General features: G+C 49.9%; 1 protein-coding gene across 1 annotated transcript in view; it reads right to left on the bottom strand.

The window, feature by feature from the left end:
• Positions 1-552: 552 nt before the first annotated feature.
• Positions 553-15,208, bottom strand: part of LOC115459211 (interferon-related developmental regulator 2-like) — a gene marked incomplete at its 3' end in the record, with an annotated part of 42,642 nt that continues 27,986 nt past the window's right edge. Inside the window, exons 3-4 of the mRNA XM_030189076.1 lie at positions 2,630-2,746; positions 553-637 (exon numbers count right to left, since the gene is read on the bottom strand). Of these exons, the coding sequence (XP_030044936.1) occupies positions 553-637; positions 2,630-2,746 (202 nt within the window). The remainder of the gene's footprint in view (positions 638-2,629; positions 2,747-15,208) is intronic.

The raw sequence follows: 15,208 nt of genomic DNA on the forward strand, positions 1-15,208 counted from the left end.
CAACAAGGAGCGCAGGAGGAACCAGTCATACCTCGTCGCAGAAAAACTGAGGAGACGCGTTCGCGCAGTGGGCGGACGGGAAGTCAGTCCACGCAGCACGCACGCCAGAAGACTCTGGCAAAAGTTTATATTTTGCTTTTGAAAATGTCGATTCCCGGCTCCACGCGGATGTGGACCCACATCAGAACAAGCAGCCTGCTTGTCCTTGGATAAAGACAGCTACAAGGGCACTGCTTATTCATATAAGCATATACTCTACAAACTGTAAGACCATAGTCCTTGCAGACGCAATGTAGTTCAAGAAATAGATGAGGAGAGATGGTCGCTCATCAAACATGCTGCATTTGCTTCACACAGTCTGAAGTCTGACTCTTGGGTCTTTGATCTCAGCAGCAAGGCACATTCTTGTTACAGAAAATAATCCGGTCCCAGTTGATGAGGAAATCCCAGAATTCAGCCTTCTCTAAAATGTATGCATACTGTTACCAATTCTACTGCATGAGCTTCCTGGGATTTTATTCTGTGACTAGCTTGCCTCTGGCCTCATCTCACCTCCTGTCCATGACGCTGTCGATACTTTCTTTCAGTTTATCTTCTCTTTCATCCTGCAGAGTCTGTTCATCCACACCCTCACTCACTGCAAGTCAAAAAGAAAATGATAGCGCAGGTTGGCAGGGTTGAGGCACTGGGATTGCATGCTACCCAACAGACCTGCTTTTGCTCTACTGTATCAAGGGGTGAATTCGTTAACTACATGGAAACAATTATTTCTTTGACTATCTGACAATCTTGCTCTAAAGTATATTTCACCACAGAAAAAAAAATGCAAATGCATTTTTTCCTATGCCGAGATACACTCTGGAGCAAGACTGTCCGAAGCTCAAAGAAATAATTGTTTCCATTTGTTTACAAAGTCACCACTGCCCTGATGTATGCATTTGCCAAAATGTGGCCATGTCGGGTCACCGGAGTTTATTTTCTTTAACATCATCCGTTTATTTCACACTGGGACTTTTTTTTTTTACCACCACCTAGAAGCTGCATTCCCATTACATCACCTGGTTTCCCCTGACCTAGGGCCCGATGCACAAAGCTTGCTGTGCTAGGAACATTTGCTTTAGACTGGTTGTAGCCAGTCTAAAGCAAATGTTATTTAGCGAGTAATGCACAAAGGGGTTTACTGTGGCTCTAATGTGTGCTGTTAGCAGCCACTGAGATCCCCATGCAATGTATTACAATGAGTATTCTAACGAACATTCTGAGTGATGCACAGCTCCAGAGTGCCTAGCCTTACAGAGCAAATTTTACAGCTGCTCTGGAGCTGTTGGAGAGGAGGGGAGGGAAGCACAAGCAGGCAGCCTGCTTTGTTCTCCCTACCTCTCCCCTTCTGACGATTCCCGTGTGACCCCCCCTGAAACAATTCCCTAGTGATCCTAGTGATCTGTAGACCCTGTACCATTCCCCCCTCCCGGTGCCCCGATCCCCCCCCCCCAAAAAAAAACAATCCGGGCCCCCCATCGGACCACCATGGAATTGTTTTTTTTTTTGGGGGGGGGGGGGTGAGGCATGGGGGATAGTTCCACTGGACCACCTGGGAATTCTTTCGGGGGAGGGGGACCGGAAATGGTTCACTGGACCACCAGGGATTTTTGTGCACATGGTGACCGATGCACAAAAGGGAATCTGTGCATCTCATCTGCATGCGATCCCCTTTGTGCACTGGTTGCTGTTTGCAACTCGGTAACTTTAATCCCCCTTTGTGCATCGGGCCCCTAGTCCTTTGCTCCACTCCAAAAGAAGTTCAGTTAGTTCAAAAAGGAAAGTGCCTTTGGAATAAGAAGCCAAAGAAGCTGAGATTTATCTTGGCTTTTCAGTGTGACTTTTAGTCTGTCTGCCTCCTCATGAATGACTGGAGCAGTACTTATGATATGTTCTTACCAAATCATACAAAGACAAAAATAGGCTCTAATAATATAATCAAAACCAAAACAGGAACATACCATGAAAGCATCAAAATAGGAGAGTATCAAATAGTCCACTCTTACACTTGAAAGATTTCTTTTGAGAAGGGTTAGCATACAAAAAGCTGTGTAGCTTACGACACGTCACAACGGGCATGGGCTTACATTTGGCAATACCCATCTTATAACTGTATACCTTCAAAAAAGCTGGCCCCTTGTGGCATCCGCTGTAAGAGGGGATTATTAATGTTCTCTCCTTTGATGCTTTCACAGTATATCCCTATGAAGTGTTATGAGCCATTTTAATATTGTTGTCATCTTAGTCTTAGTTCTAGAATGGTTTGTTCTTATGTTGGTTATCTCTCTGATTAATGCATATTCTTGTGTTGATGTTTTATGTGATTTTTTTTTTTACTTGAAGTTGTAAAGATGGGCAGATGATAAATCCAAGTAAATAAACATTGGAGAAAGATGGTGCCAGTTAGCAAATGTGTGGTGCACAGATGCACAAGTTTACCTGGCGTCTATCTACAAAACCAAGGGACTGTCTGAACTAAGGCAATCCCAATCTACTTTCCTTTCACCCAGCTGCCTACTACTATTGCCTGTTCTCAGGTTTACCTCCACTCTCTGGGGGGGGGGGGGGGGGGGGGTAGGGTGTTACTCACCTGTCCCCTCCTCTACGACACTGGTGGTCTCGCTGGCGCTACTGTAGTGACTCAGCACCTCACTTGCTACCTCATCATCGCTAGCCTGCGAGTCATCCTTGGCACCATTACGGGCTCCTGCAAGCAAAATTTCCAGCAGTTGATCACAGAGTGCTTATTAAGCACAAATATGGGAAATGTTCTTGCAGTACTCAGTATTACTACAGCTTGTTCCCAACAGAGAAGTCAGCAATGCTTTCCTAAGAGATACCAGCACACGAGCGGGAAGGGGGGGATCGCCTGATAAATGTATCCAGCTTCCAATAAAATCTTAGCTCATGCCTCTATGCTGCTGCAGTGCCGCCTCCACCCGTCATCCCCAACATCCTCTGTAATGCCACCAGCACTTTTAAAACTCATGGGCTGGTTGTGCAGATCTTATGCGGGCTGGCTGTACTGATCTTGCAGTGCACAAACCAGCTGATGTCTGAGGCATTAGAATGGCAGAAAATTCAGAATGAGCTCAGCTGGAGGCCTGCTCTGACTCTGTTGTTTCTTGAACCTTTAAGTCAAGAGTAGAGAATGACACAGGGACAGGGACTCATGGTAACCGCAAGGAAGGGGCAGGGACAGATCCCAAGGGGACAAACTTTGTCCCTGTATCATTTCTACTTTGAAGACTGTTAAGAAACTGGACTGTTATTTATGTTTGAGTGATGCAGACAATGATATTTTGATTTTTTGGAAAAACAAGCAAACATGCTGGCCACAATTAGCAAAATTTGCATGGGGGATCCTGGTCATTCCTGCTACCAGTATATCTTCTAAGAAGACATCTTCTATTGCAGGAAGGACTGTGGAAGACAGGAGAGCTAGACTGAATCCTGAGATTGTTGATGACATCTTATTCATCCACAGATTAAAAAATTGTAACAGTGCTTCATAGGGCATATTTCTCCCCCATTAGGGAGTACAAAATGGATTGTATTTTGTACCCTGGACATTTTAACAGGGTGGATTAGGATTCCTTGGGGTAGTAGAAGTCAGCTATTGTTGGAGTTGGAAGGGTAGAGGGTGGTGGTGGTAGGGGAGGGTTATAGTTGCTCGTTGTTATTATTGTTTTCTATATGTGATTTATAAACAACAGTTGCACAGTATATTGTTCCTTTTTGATATTTTAAGTGTTCGAAGCTTCTGCAGATTACGTTTACAGGAACAGAGCCCATGGGGATGGGGTGGGGACAGAACCTGCGGGGATGGGGCAAGGACAAACTTTGTCCCCGTGTCATTCTCTAGTCAAGAGTTCCTTTTAGGACCATCGAATCGACAGTCCTGCAGCTTCCTAAGTAGCAAATGTAGAGAAGGTAAAATTATGTATCATACCTGATAATTTTCTGTCCATTAATCATAGCTGATCAATCCATAGACTGGTGGGTTGTGTCCATCTACCAGCAGGTGGAGATAGAGAGCAAAGCTTTTGCCTCCCTATATGTGGTCATGTGCTGCCGGAAACTCCTCAGTATGTCGATATCAAAGCTCCATCCGCAGGACTCAGCACTTAGAGAATTACACCCACAAAGGGCACTCTGCCCAGCTCACCACCGCCGAAACGGGGGAGGGGAATTAACCCAGCTCATCCCCACACAAGTGGGGGAGGGGAATCCGTCCAGCTCATCCCCGCGGAGCGGGGGAGGGACACCACCCCGCCGATGCGGGGGGATCTGGCTTATCCTGCAACCACCGCGGGAGGAGCTGACTGACCCTGACACCGCCGAAGCGGGAGGGGTACAAAGCTGCCCTACAGCCGCACGAAGCGGGAGGCAGCGCCGGCAGAATTTAGGTCTCAATCCAGCCCCGTAAAACGGAGGGGAGAGGAATGCAGCAGCTCACTGTAACACAAACTCGTCTCAACTCTTGAAGAATCCAATTGAAAAACTTGAACACGAAGTCCTCCTGAACAGGAACTGAAGACTAAACTTGAACCTGAAATGCAACCATAATATAAACAGTACAGATATCTGGGAGGTGCTATGGATTGATCAGCTATGATTAATGGAAGAAAATTATCAGGTATGATACATAATTTTACCTTCCATATCATCATGCTGATCAATCCATAGACTGGTGGGATGTACCGAAGCAGTACTCACCCAGGGCGGGACATAGAAATCCCTGACCACAACACTGAAGCTCCAAACCGGGCCTCCGCCCGAGCAGCCACAGTCAAGCGGTAATGCCTGGAGAAGGTATGGGCCGATGCCCAAGTTGCCGCCTTGCATATCTCTTCCAAGGAGATGGACCCGGCCTCTGCCATCGAGGCCGCCTGAGCTCTAGTGGAGTGAGCCTTCAGCTGAATAGGCGGCACCTTCCCTGCGCCACATAAGCCGCTGCAATGGCTTTCTTGACCCATCTTGCCACTGTAGGCTTAGCAGCCTGCAGACCCTTACGAGGACCTGCAAACAGGACAAACAGATGATCCGATTTCCGGAAATCATTGGTCACTTCCAAGTATCTGATGATGACTCGTCTCACATCCAGATATTTGAGAGCAGAGTATTCCTCTGGGTAGTCCTCCCTACAAAAGGAAGGGAGACAGAGCTGCTGATTCACATGGAAGCGAGAAACAATCTTGGGCAGGAAGGAAGGCACTGTGCGAATAGTCACTCCTGCCTCAGTGAACTGCAGAAAAGGCTCTCGACATGAGAGTGCCTGGAGCTCGGAAACTCTTCTGGCTGAAGTGATAGCCACCAAAAAGACTGCTTTCAACGTTAGGTCTTTCAGAGATGCCCACGACAAGGGCTCAAAAGGCGGCTTCTGCAAGGCTCTTAGCACCAGGTTGAGATTCCACGCAGGCACCACTGAGTGCAGAGGAGGGCGCAGGTGATTAACTCCCTTGAGAAAACGTACCACATCTGGCTGCGAAGCCAGGGAAGCACCCTTCAGGCGGCCCCTGAAGCAAGCCAGAGCCGCTACCTGGACTTTAAGGGAACTGAGCGACAGGCATTTCTCCAGACCTTCTTGCAGGAACGCCAGCACTGAAGAAATTGGAGCAGTGAAGGGAGAAAGTGAGACTGCTTCACACCACGCTGCAAAGGTACGCCAAACCCTGGCGTAAGCAGTAGAAGTAGAGCGCTTCCTCGCTCTCAGCATAGTGGCGATGACCTTGTCTGAGAAGCCCTTCTTCCTCAGACGCTGCCGCTCAATAGCCAGGCCGTAAGACCAAAGGGGGAGGGATCCTCCATCACCACGGGACCCCTGATGCAACAGGCCCTGCTCCACTGGCAGCCGCAGAGGGTCGGCCACTGATAGCCTTATCAAGTCTGCATACCAGGGACGTCTGGGCCAGTCCGGACCCACCAGGATTATTCGGCCCGGATGCTTTGCCACCCGGTCTAGTTCCCAGCCCAACATGGGCCAGGGCGGGAACACATAGAGAAGCTCATGTGTCGGCCACTGTTGGAGAAGAGCATCTATCCCAGAGATCGAGAGTCCGTCCTCTGCTGAAAAGCGCGGGCACTTGGCAATTGGCTGATGACGCCATCAGATCTAGGCTCGGCCGGCCCCAGCGCTTCGTGATGTCCAAGAACGCCTGAGCCGATAACTGCCACTCTCCGGGGATCCAAGGTATGGCGACTGAGAAAGTCCGCCTTGACATTCATGACTCCGGCCAATGTGGGCCGCTGACAGCTGTTCCAGGTTCGCTTTCCGCCCACTGGCATAGATTCATGGCTTCCTTGGCTAGAGGGTCGCTCTGGTACCTCCCTGGTCGGTTGACATAGGCCACAGCCGTGGCATTGTCCGACAGGACCTGTACTGGCTTCAACGCCAGTACCGGGAGGAACTCCAAAAGCGCCAACCGAATGGCTCTGAGTTCCAGGAGGTGATAGACCACTTTGCCCTCTGCAGGAGACCAGAGCCCCTGCGCTGTCCTTCCCAAGCAGTGGGCTCCCCAGCCCGTCAAAGAGGCGTCCGTCGTGACGACAATCCACTCCGGGGTCACAAGAGGCATCCCTGCAGACAACTTGTCTGTCTTCAGCCACCAGCTCAGCGCCTTGCGCACTGCTGGGTCCAAGGGAAGGCGCACAGCATAATCCTCCAACACCGGAGTCCAGCGCTGCAGCAGAGAGTGTTGTAGTGGTCTCATATGAGCCCTGGCCCAGGGCACTACTTCCATCGTGGCCGTCATAGAGCCCAACAGCTGCACCTAGTCCCAAGCCCGAAGCGGAGAGGCTACTAGGAACTGGTCCACCTGAGCCTGAAGTTTGACAATCCGATTGTCCGGCAGGAACACTCTGCCCCACTGGGTGTCGAATCGAACTCCCAGATACTCCAGGGACTGAGTCGGGCGCAGCTGGCTTTTCTCCCAGTTGATGATCCACCCCAGGGAGCTCAAAAGAGCAATCACCCAGTCCACAGCTTTGCCGCACTCTGCATAAGAGGGGGCTCGGATCAACCAGTCGTCCAGATAAGGATGGACTTGTACTCCTTCCTTTCGCAGGAAGGCCGCGATGACCACCATTACTTTGGAGAAGGTCCGCGGAGCAGTAGCCAACCCGAACGGGAGGGCTCTGAACTGGAAGTGTCGGCCCAGGACTGCAAAACGCAGAAAGCGTTGATGAGGAGGCCAGATGGGAATATGCAAGTACGCTTTCCTTGATGTCCAAGGATGCCAGGAACTCCCCTGCCTTCACTGCCGCTATAACAGAGCGGAGAGTCTCCATGCGAAAGTGCCGAACTGTCAAGGCCCGATTGACCCCTTTGAGGTCGAGGATAGGCCGTACAGAACCTCCTTTCTTTGGTACCACAAAGTAAATGGAGTAACGTCCCTTGCCAAGCTGATTTTCTGGCACCGGAACGACCGCACCCAGGCGGATCAGATTGTCCAAGGTCTGCTGCACTGCCACAGCTTTGACCGGAGACTTGCAGGGAGAGAGTACAAACCCGTCTCTTAAGGGTCGGCAGAACTCTAGCTTGTAGCCGTCTCTGATGACTTCCAGCACCCAAGCGTCTGAAGTTACCCTGGTCCACTCGCCCAGAAACGAGGACAGGCGTCCTCCAATCTGCACTGGGCCATGGACCAGGACCCCATCATTGGGTACGAGACCCTGGGGGAGGACCGGAGGGCGCACCTCCGGGACGGCGGTCTCTGCGAAAGGAATGCTGCTTGGGGGAGAAGTTCCTCTTGAAGGAAGGGAGGGCAGAGGAGCCCGACTTGCCCGGGCGGGTACCGACGGGCTTCCTGAAACCATCCTCTGGAGTTACCGGGGCGAGCACTGGCCCAAGCCCTGACCTCTGGTAACCTCTTGCCCTTAGACGTGCCGAGATCGGTCACAATTTTGTCCAGCTCGACCCCAAAGAGCAGCTTGCCTTTAAAAGGCAACTTAGCCAGGCGGGACTTAGAGGTGTGGTCAGCAGACCAATGTTTCAGCCAAAGCCAGCGCTGCGCAGAGACTGTCTGAGCCATACCTTTAGCCGAGGCTCTCAAGACATCATACAGTAAGCCTGCCAAATAAGCCAAGCCCGATTCCAGGGCCGGCCAATCAGCCCTCAAGGAAGGATCCGAGGGGGAAGCCCGCTGCACAATCGTCAGGCACGCCCTGGCCACATAGGAGCCGCAAACTGAGGCCTGCAAACTTAAGGCAGCCGCCTCGAAGGACGACCTTAAGGCCGCCTCCAATCTTCTGTCTTGGGCGTCCTTTAGGGCCGTGCCACCTTCCACCGGCAACGCCGTTTTCTTAGTCACCGCAGTGATTAAAGAATCCACGGTAGGCCAAAGAAAGGCCTCACGTTCACTTTCAGGCAAAGGATAGAGGCGGGACATAGCCCTAGCCCCTTTCAGGCTCGCTTCCGGGACATCCCATTGAGCCGAAATTAAGGTGTGCTTGGCATCATGCACGTGGAAGGTTCTAGGCGGGCGCTTCATCCCCAGCATAATGGCGGAGCCAACAGGGGCTGAGGGAGAGACATCCTCTGGAGAGGAAATCTTCAAAATGCTCATGGCCTGCACTAACAGGTTGGGCAAATCCTCTGAGCGAAAGATCCGCGCTGCAGAGGGGTCATCCGCTCCATCCGAGCGGGAATCCGTCTCCTCCAAGGAATCCCCAAAGGACGTTGGGAGAACTCAGATACGCTGCCCTCATCTACATCAGAGGAAACAGAGTCCTCTAAGGCCTGGGAATCCACCCGAGGGCGTTTACTTCCGGGGGCCTCAACCCCTTTATCGGACAAGAGAGAAGTGGCAGCATTTTGCATAATGAAGGCCTGATGCAGCAGCAAAATAAACTCGGGGGAGAAACCCCCCAGACTGTGCACTTCAGCAGCCTGGGCCACAGCCCTAGACGCACCCTCAACCGGCGCTCGCAAGAGCGGGGGAGAAACATGCTGCGCACTCCAAGATGGCGTCCGGCGCGACACTCCGCGAAGGAGCCGCGCGGGAAGAACGGCGCTTAACTTTAGCCGCTTTTTTTGCCGTCGCCCAAATCAAGGGCGGCCATGGCATTAACGTCTCCCAGCTCAAGGGCGGCCCAAGAAGAAGCCGTCCGAGCAGAGTGGCCGGCCAGATGGCGGAGGCGAGAAGCGGGGGATGGGCGTTTATGGCGGGAAAAACCGCCGCACCGGAGGAAGACCCGGGACACTGACCGGCCTCCAAACTGACACCCAACAAGGGCGAATCAGACTTTAAGACCCCCGCATCCCCGCTAGAAGCGCACACACGGTCCGGGGAGCGATTCTTCGCGCCCTCGCCCTCCGACACCATAAGCCACGTGGAGACCGAACGGGGAACCCCCTGCCCGCTATAAAAAGGTAAAATTACCTGCTTCTCGCTCCGAGCTGTAACGAACTGGTGTCCCAGTGAGCAGCTGCAATAAACGTTGAAATAAACGTTGAAATAAACGCCCTTAAGGACGTCCCAAAATTTTTTTTTTTTTTTTAACGGAGCCAGCGGGAGGGGGGAGAAAAGGAGGGACCTGGCACCACCAGGTTTGCACTTGCTCAAGAAGAGCCCTCAACCCCAGGTACTCAACAAAACCTAAAAATTAGGCTTGGAGACCTAGCCAGAGCTGCTGCTGTGTGTGACCACCACCTGCTGAGATAGAGAACATACTGAGGAGTTTCCGGCAGCACATGACCACATATAGGGAGGCAAAAGCTTTGCTCTCTATCTCCACCTGCTGGTAGATGGACACAACCCACCAGTCTATGGATTGATCAGCATGATGATATGGAAACCATTCTGAACTTACAAAATCTTAATTGTGCAATTTTCACCAGACCTGTAATATGCCCCGTAAGCACTGCAGTATACTGGGATACCAGCTATTTAGTCTCACTCCCTCGGATTTTGTCTCTGTTGGAAAGATATCAAGAGCTGGCAAGCAGACCTTGCTCCTGGTTCCTGCCCTCTTAACAGAGCCACAACGGGGGCAATTCTATAACTTGGCACCAAGATGTAGGCAATGTAGACACCAACTCTATCAGAGCACTGAGGCACACCTAACCCATCACAAAATACTAGCGATCAGCCTGCCAATTTACGCCAGCCAGTGAACTGTGTGCCATGTAATGTGCTCAACTGAAAGCACTGTAGAAGTTGCGCGTTGTCGCTTAGTGACAGGTCCATCACCCGCCCACATATATAACCCCTCTGCAGTTACATGTTAGGCGACTTTAGTGTGTGCGTTACAGAATGCACATAACTGCAAAATATTGGCACCCCTGGTGCACTAAGTGCCACTACTCTATAACATTTCTGCACACTTAGGGCTAGATTCCGTAAAAAGCGCCAAAACAAATTCGGCGTTCAATGCTATTTTCTATAATGGACACTCAAAGATAAGCCAGGACTTGCACCCGCTGAAACCTGATGTAATTCCCAGCACCCAATTTGGGCACACATCCCTAATATTCTATAACACTGCGTGAAAATTTTAGGAGCACCCCTGACTGGCCCATGTACATCTCATGGCCACGCCCCCTTCTGAGTTGCACACTACGAGCTTTGAGCACACAGTTATAGAATAGCATGTGGCAAGAAGTGTGCACAAATTCAGATTGTGCTAATTAGGACCCAACTATTATTGATTGGCACCATATATAATGCCTAACATGAAGTGCTAGGTTACAGAATAAGCGGGAATGCCTCTCTTAATGAACATTGTAGAGAAAGCTTCTCAAAAGACCAATATCCCCAAAGCCCAGAGAAACACACAAAGCCGGATGCTGTGAGGTCAGAGTTCAGCAACAAACTGTTAAAAACAACAACATAAATATCATCGCAGCTTTAAATCCTCAGGGCTCATTAAGCAGAAGGAAGCATGAAAGAGGAAGAGATGTCTAGGAGAGGAGCTTTTGTACCTTCCAACGTTTTGTAGAAGCTGAAGGTTGATACTAGGAGTTCTATGTATTTGTGGAGTGGGTCAGTGTTGCCCAGGTTCATTCATGGAGTGGCTTATTCTGGAGAAATAGGCTTTCTGGTTCCCTTTCCTTTAGATCATGAGCTCAAAGTATGCAGTCTACTAGCATCAAAACCATCTCATAAAATATTAATTAGCTACTCATTTAGAGGGCAATTTTCAAAGAGCCGCAGGTTGCTGAAAGTCCATGGATACTTTTAGTTGTGGACTTTACACCAATTCTTGAAGGCAAAAGTAGCGGTGAGCCCTTTTCAAATGGAGGAAAACTCTGGAATGAGAGGGAAAAGGATGAAGTTAAGAGGAAACAGACTGAGGAGGAATCTAAGAAAATATTCTATCATGGAAAGGGTGGTGGATGCGTGAAATGGCCTCCTGGTGGAAATCATGGAGGCAAAGACTGTGTCAGAATTTTAAAAAGTGTGGGCCAGGCACATGGGATACCTTAGAAAAAGGAGGACTTAGTGGTTACAGAGGATGGGCAGACTGGATGGGCCATTTGGCCCTTATCTGCTGTCATGTTTCTATGTTTCCATCTGCATAACCATATAAGCGGACAACCTGTTGTTCCAAGAGGAAATCTAAAGAATGAATGTAAATGTTAAAGAGAATGGGAGATAGAGGGGAGCCATGACGGACTCCACAAACATTATATTTGAAAACTTGTCATTCATTTTAACCCCTGTATGAGCACTGTGTAAGAAAACAACAAAACCATTTTTGAACTTGACCAACAATCCCCGTATTCTCTAAGACGTTTAATAGAATACTATGATCTACTAAATTAAAAAGTGCTACATAGATTGAATTGTAGTATCAAGTCTTTTTTACATTCACACAATAATTGATGCACATCTATATATATAAAAGGCAACCCCAACGTTCTATGAAGCCTCCAGCCGAAAGTGTGAAGCGCCAGAGAAATCCGGTTTCCCCATGAGTGAAGGAAAACAGCACAGCACGAAATCCCTCTCTCTGTAACAGTGAAGGACTCAGAGGGGGGAGGAGAGAGATGCCCTCACTCTCTCTGTAACACAAACACAGCACAGCAGGAAACTTAACACTGAAGGACTGGACTCGGAGGGGGGAGGGGGAGGGAGAGAGGGCAGAGGGCAGGGACACTCCCACATGCACACTCTGAAGAAAACCTTGCTAGCCCCCGTTTCATTTGCATCAGAAACGGGTCTTTTTTACTAGTTATCAACTAAAGAACAAAGGTAAAATTATGTCTTACCTGATAATTTTCTTTCCTTTAGTTGCAGCAGATGAATTCATCAACTGGTGGGTTGTATCCATCTACCAGCAGGTGGAGATAGAGATCACTGACTTCAGGGAGTGGTATTGGACTACCAGCCCCTCTGTAAGTTAGTATATATCTCATCACAAAGCAACAGAAAACCTTCCTCACCCGAAGAGAAACAACATCAGAACACTTCATAACAAACTGAAGATAAAGTTGATTCCAAATGTATAACTTGCATGAAAACTGGAAAACAAAAAAACATGTGGAACAGAGAGGAACAACAACAACAACATTCCCGAGTGAACAGATCAAAAAATTGCGACGGAAATCAGGGAGGGATGCTGGATTCATCTGCTGCAGCTAAAGGAAAGAAAATTATCAGGTAAGACATAATTTTACCTTCCTTAGCGCAGGCAGCAGATGAATCCATCAAATGGTGGGATGTATCAAAGCAGTATCTAAACAGGGAGCGAACCCCGTCACCCCCCTAGTCAAAACTGCCAACCCAAAAGCAGCATCGGATCTGGCTGCCACATCCACTCTATAATGCTTGGAAAACGAGTGAACAGAAGACCAAGTAGCTGCCCGACAGATCTCTTGCAAAGACAACACTGACGACTCTGCCCATGAAGTCGCTTGCACCCTAGTGGAATGCGCCCGCAAAGGCATAGGCGCAATCCGACCAGCTAACAAGTACGCTGAGGAAATAGCCTCTTTAAGCCATCTAGCAATAGTCGGCATAGAAGCTGCTAGGCCACAACGAGAACCAGAAAGAACAAACAAATGGTCTGTGCGACTAAAATCATTAAACATCTCCAAGTAACGTAGGAGGACGCGATGCATATCTAACAAATGAAGCTTCTGAAACGTCCCTGGAAAATCGTCCTCCCAAAAGGAAGGCAGAAAAAGAGGCTGATTGAGATGAAAAACTGAGATAACCTTTGCAAAAAGGAAAGCACAGTACGCAGCGTAACTCCCGCTTCCGAGAACTATAGAAAAGGGTCTCGACAAGAGAGGGCTTGAATTTTGGAAATCCTCCGCGCCGAAGCAATAGCTACTAAAAATACTGCCTTTAAGGTGAGGTCTTTATCAGAAACAGTACGCAAAGGCTCAAAGGGAGAGTTCTGCAACGCCTTCAGAACCAAATTAAAGTTCCAAGCCGGACAGGGCTGACGTAAGGGAGGGTGCAGATGAAGAGCCCCCCACAAAAAACTAACCACGTCCGGATGCGCTGCCAAAGGGGAGCCTGACACTCTACTCCGAAAACACACCAGGGCTGCAACCTGCACCTGGAGTGAGTTATAGGCTAGACCTTCTGTAATCCGCCTTGCAAAAACGCCAAGAGCTGAGGCACCGAAGCTTGAAAAGGAGACCACGCGCGCTCGTTACATCAGGCCATGAAGGTGCACCAAACACAGGTGTACGCTATGGAAGTGGATCGCTTACGAGCCTGCAAAAGAGTAGTTATAACAACATCAGAATTGCCCTTTTTTCTCAAACGTTACCTCTCAATAGCCAGGCCGTAAGACCAAAGTGGTAGGGATCCTCCAAGTTTACTGGACCCTGATGGAGGAGGCCGGGTAGGACTGGAAGCCTCAAAGGTGGCTCCTCCAGAAGTCGAACTAGATCCGCATACCAAGGACGCCAAGGCCAATCTGGAGACACCAGAACGACCCGACCCGGGTGCATAGCAATCCGCAGAACAACGCGCCCGATCAATGTGAGCCGCCGACAGGCACTCCAGATGAGCCTCCACCCACTGAAGAAGTTGCGTCGCTTCTGTTGCCAGAGCCGAACTCCTGGTGCTACCCTGACGATTGATGTATGCTACTGCCATCGTGTGTCTGACAAAACTGGGACCTGCTTCCCCTCCACTAGGGACTGAAACTGCAGGAGAGCACAGGAAACTGCTCTGAGTTCCAGGCAATTGATCGGCCAACCGGCCTCGGTTGATGACCATGTCCCCTGGGCACACCGTTGCAGACAAAGAGCTCCCCAGCTAAACAGGCTGGCATCCGTGACCACTACAATCCACTGAGGCATTGCCAGAGAAACACCCTTCCGCAAGCAAGGACCGTGGCACCACCATGTCAAGCTGCGCTTCGCCCTGGAAAGCCAAGGGAGCCTGCACTGATAATCCTGTACAGAAGGGAAAACTGAAGCGGTCTCATGTGAGCTGTGGCCCAAGGGACCACCTCCAAGGTCGCCGCCATGGAACGGAGAAGTTGAACATAATCCCACACTCGAGGACTGGACAACCGGAGAAAAACGGATACCTGAGAATGGAGCTGGAGAACACGCTCCTCCAGAAGGAAGACACGTCCCAACGCTGTGTTGAAGCAAACTCCTAGGTATTCCAGCTGTTGAGAAGGTACCAGCTGACTCCTGGGCAGATTGATCACCCAGCCCAATGACCGCAACAGACAAATGACTCTGTCGGTTGCTCTGTGGCTTTCCCGAGCCGAATCGGCCCGAATCAACCAGTCGTCCAAGTAGGGATGAACCCTGATCCCTTCCTTTCTTAAAAATGCTGCCACAACCACCATGACCTTGGAGAAAGTCCGAGGAGCTGTAGCAAGGCCAAAGAGAAGCGCCCTGAACTGGAAATGATGTCCTAGTACGGCAAAGCTGAGAAACCTTTGATGTGGCTGCCAAATAGGAATGTGAAGATAGGCCTCCTTGAGGTCCAAAGCCGTGAGAAACTCTCCTGGCTGAACCGCTGCTACCACAGACAGCAACGTTTCCATGCGAAAATGACGCACCCTCAAGAACTGATTTACCTTGCAGAGATCGAGAATGGGCTGAAAGGAACCTCCCTTTCAAGGTACCACGAAATAAATGGAATAACGACCCGTCCGAATCTCGGAAGGTGGAACAGGAACAATCGCCCCGAGATACAAAAGGGAACGAATAGTCTCTTGCAGTGTTACCCGCTTGGCAGAAGAT

The sequence above is a fragment of the Microcaecilia unicolor genome, unplaced genomic scaffold, assembly GCF_901765095.1.
Source record: "Microcaecilia unicolor unplaced genomic scaffold, aMicUni1.1, whole genome shotgun sequence".
NCBI lineage: Eukaryota > Metazoa > Chordata > Amphibia > Gymnophiona > Siphonopidae > Microcaecilia > Microcaecilia unicolor.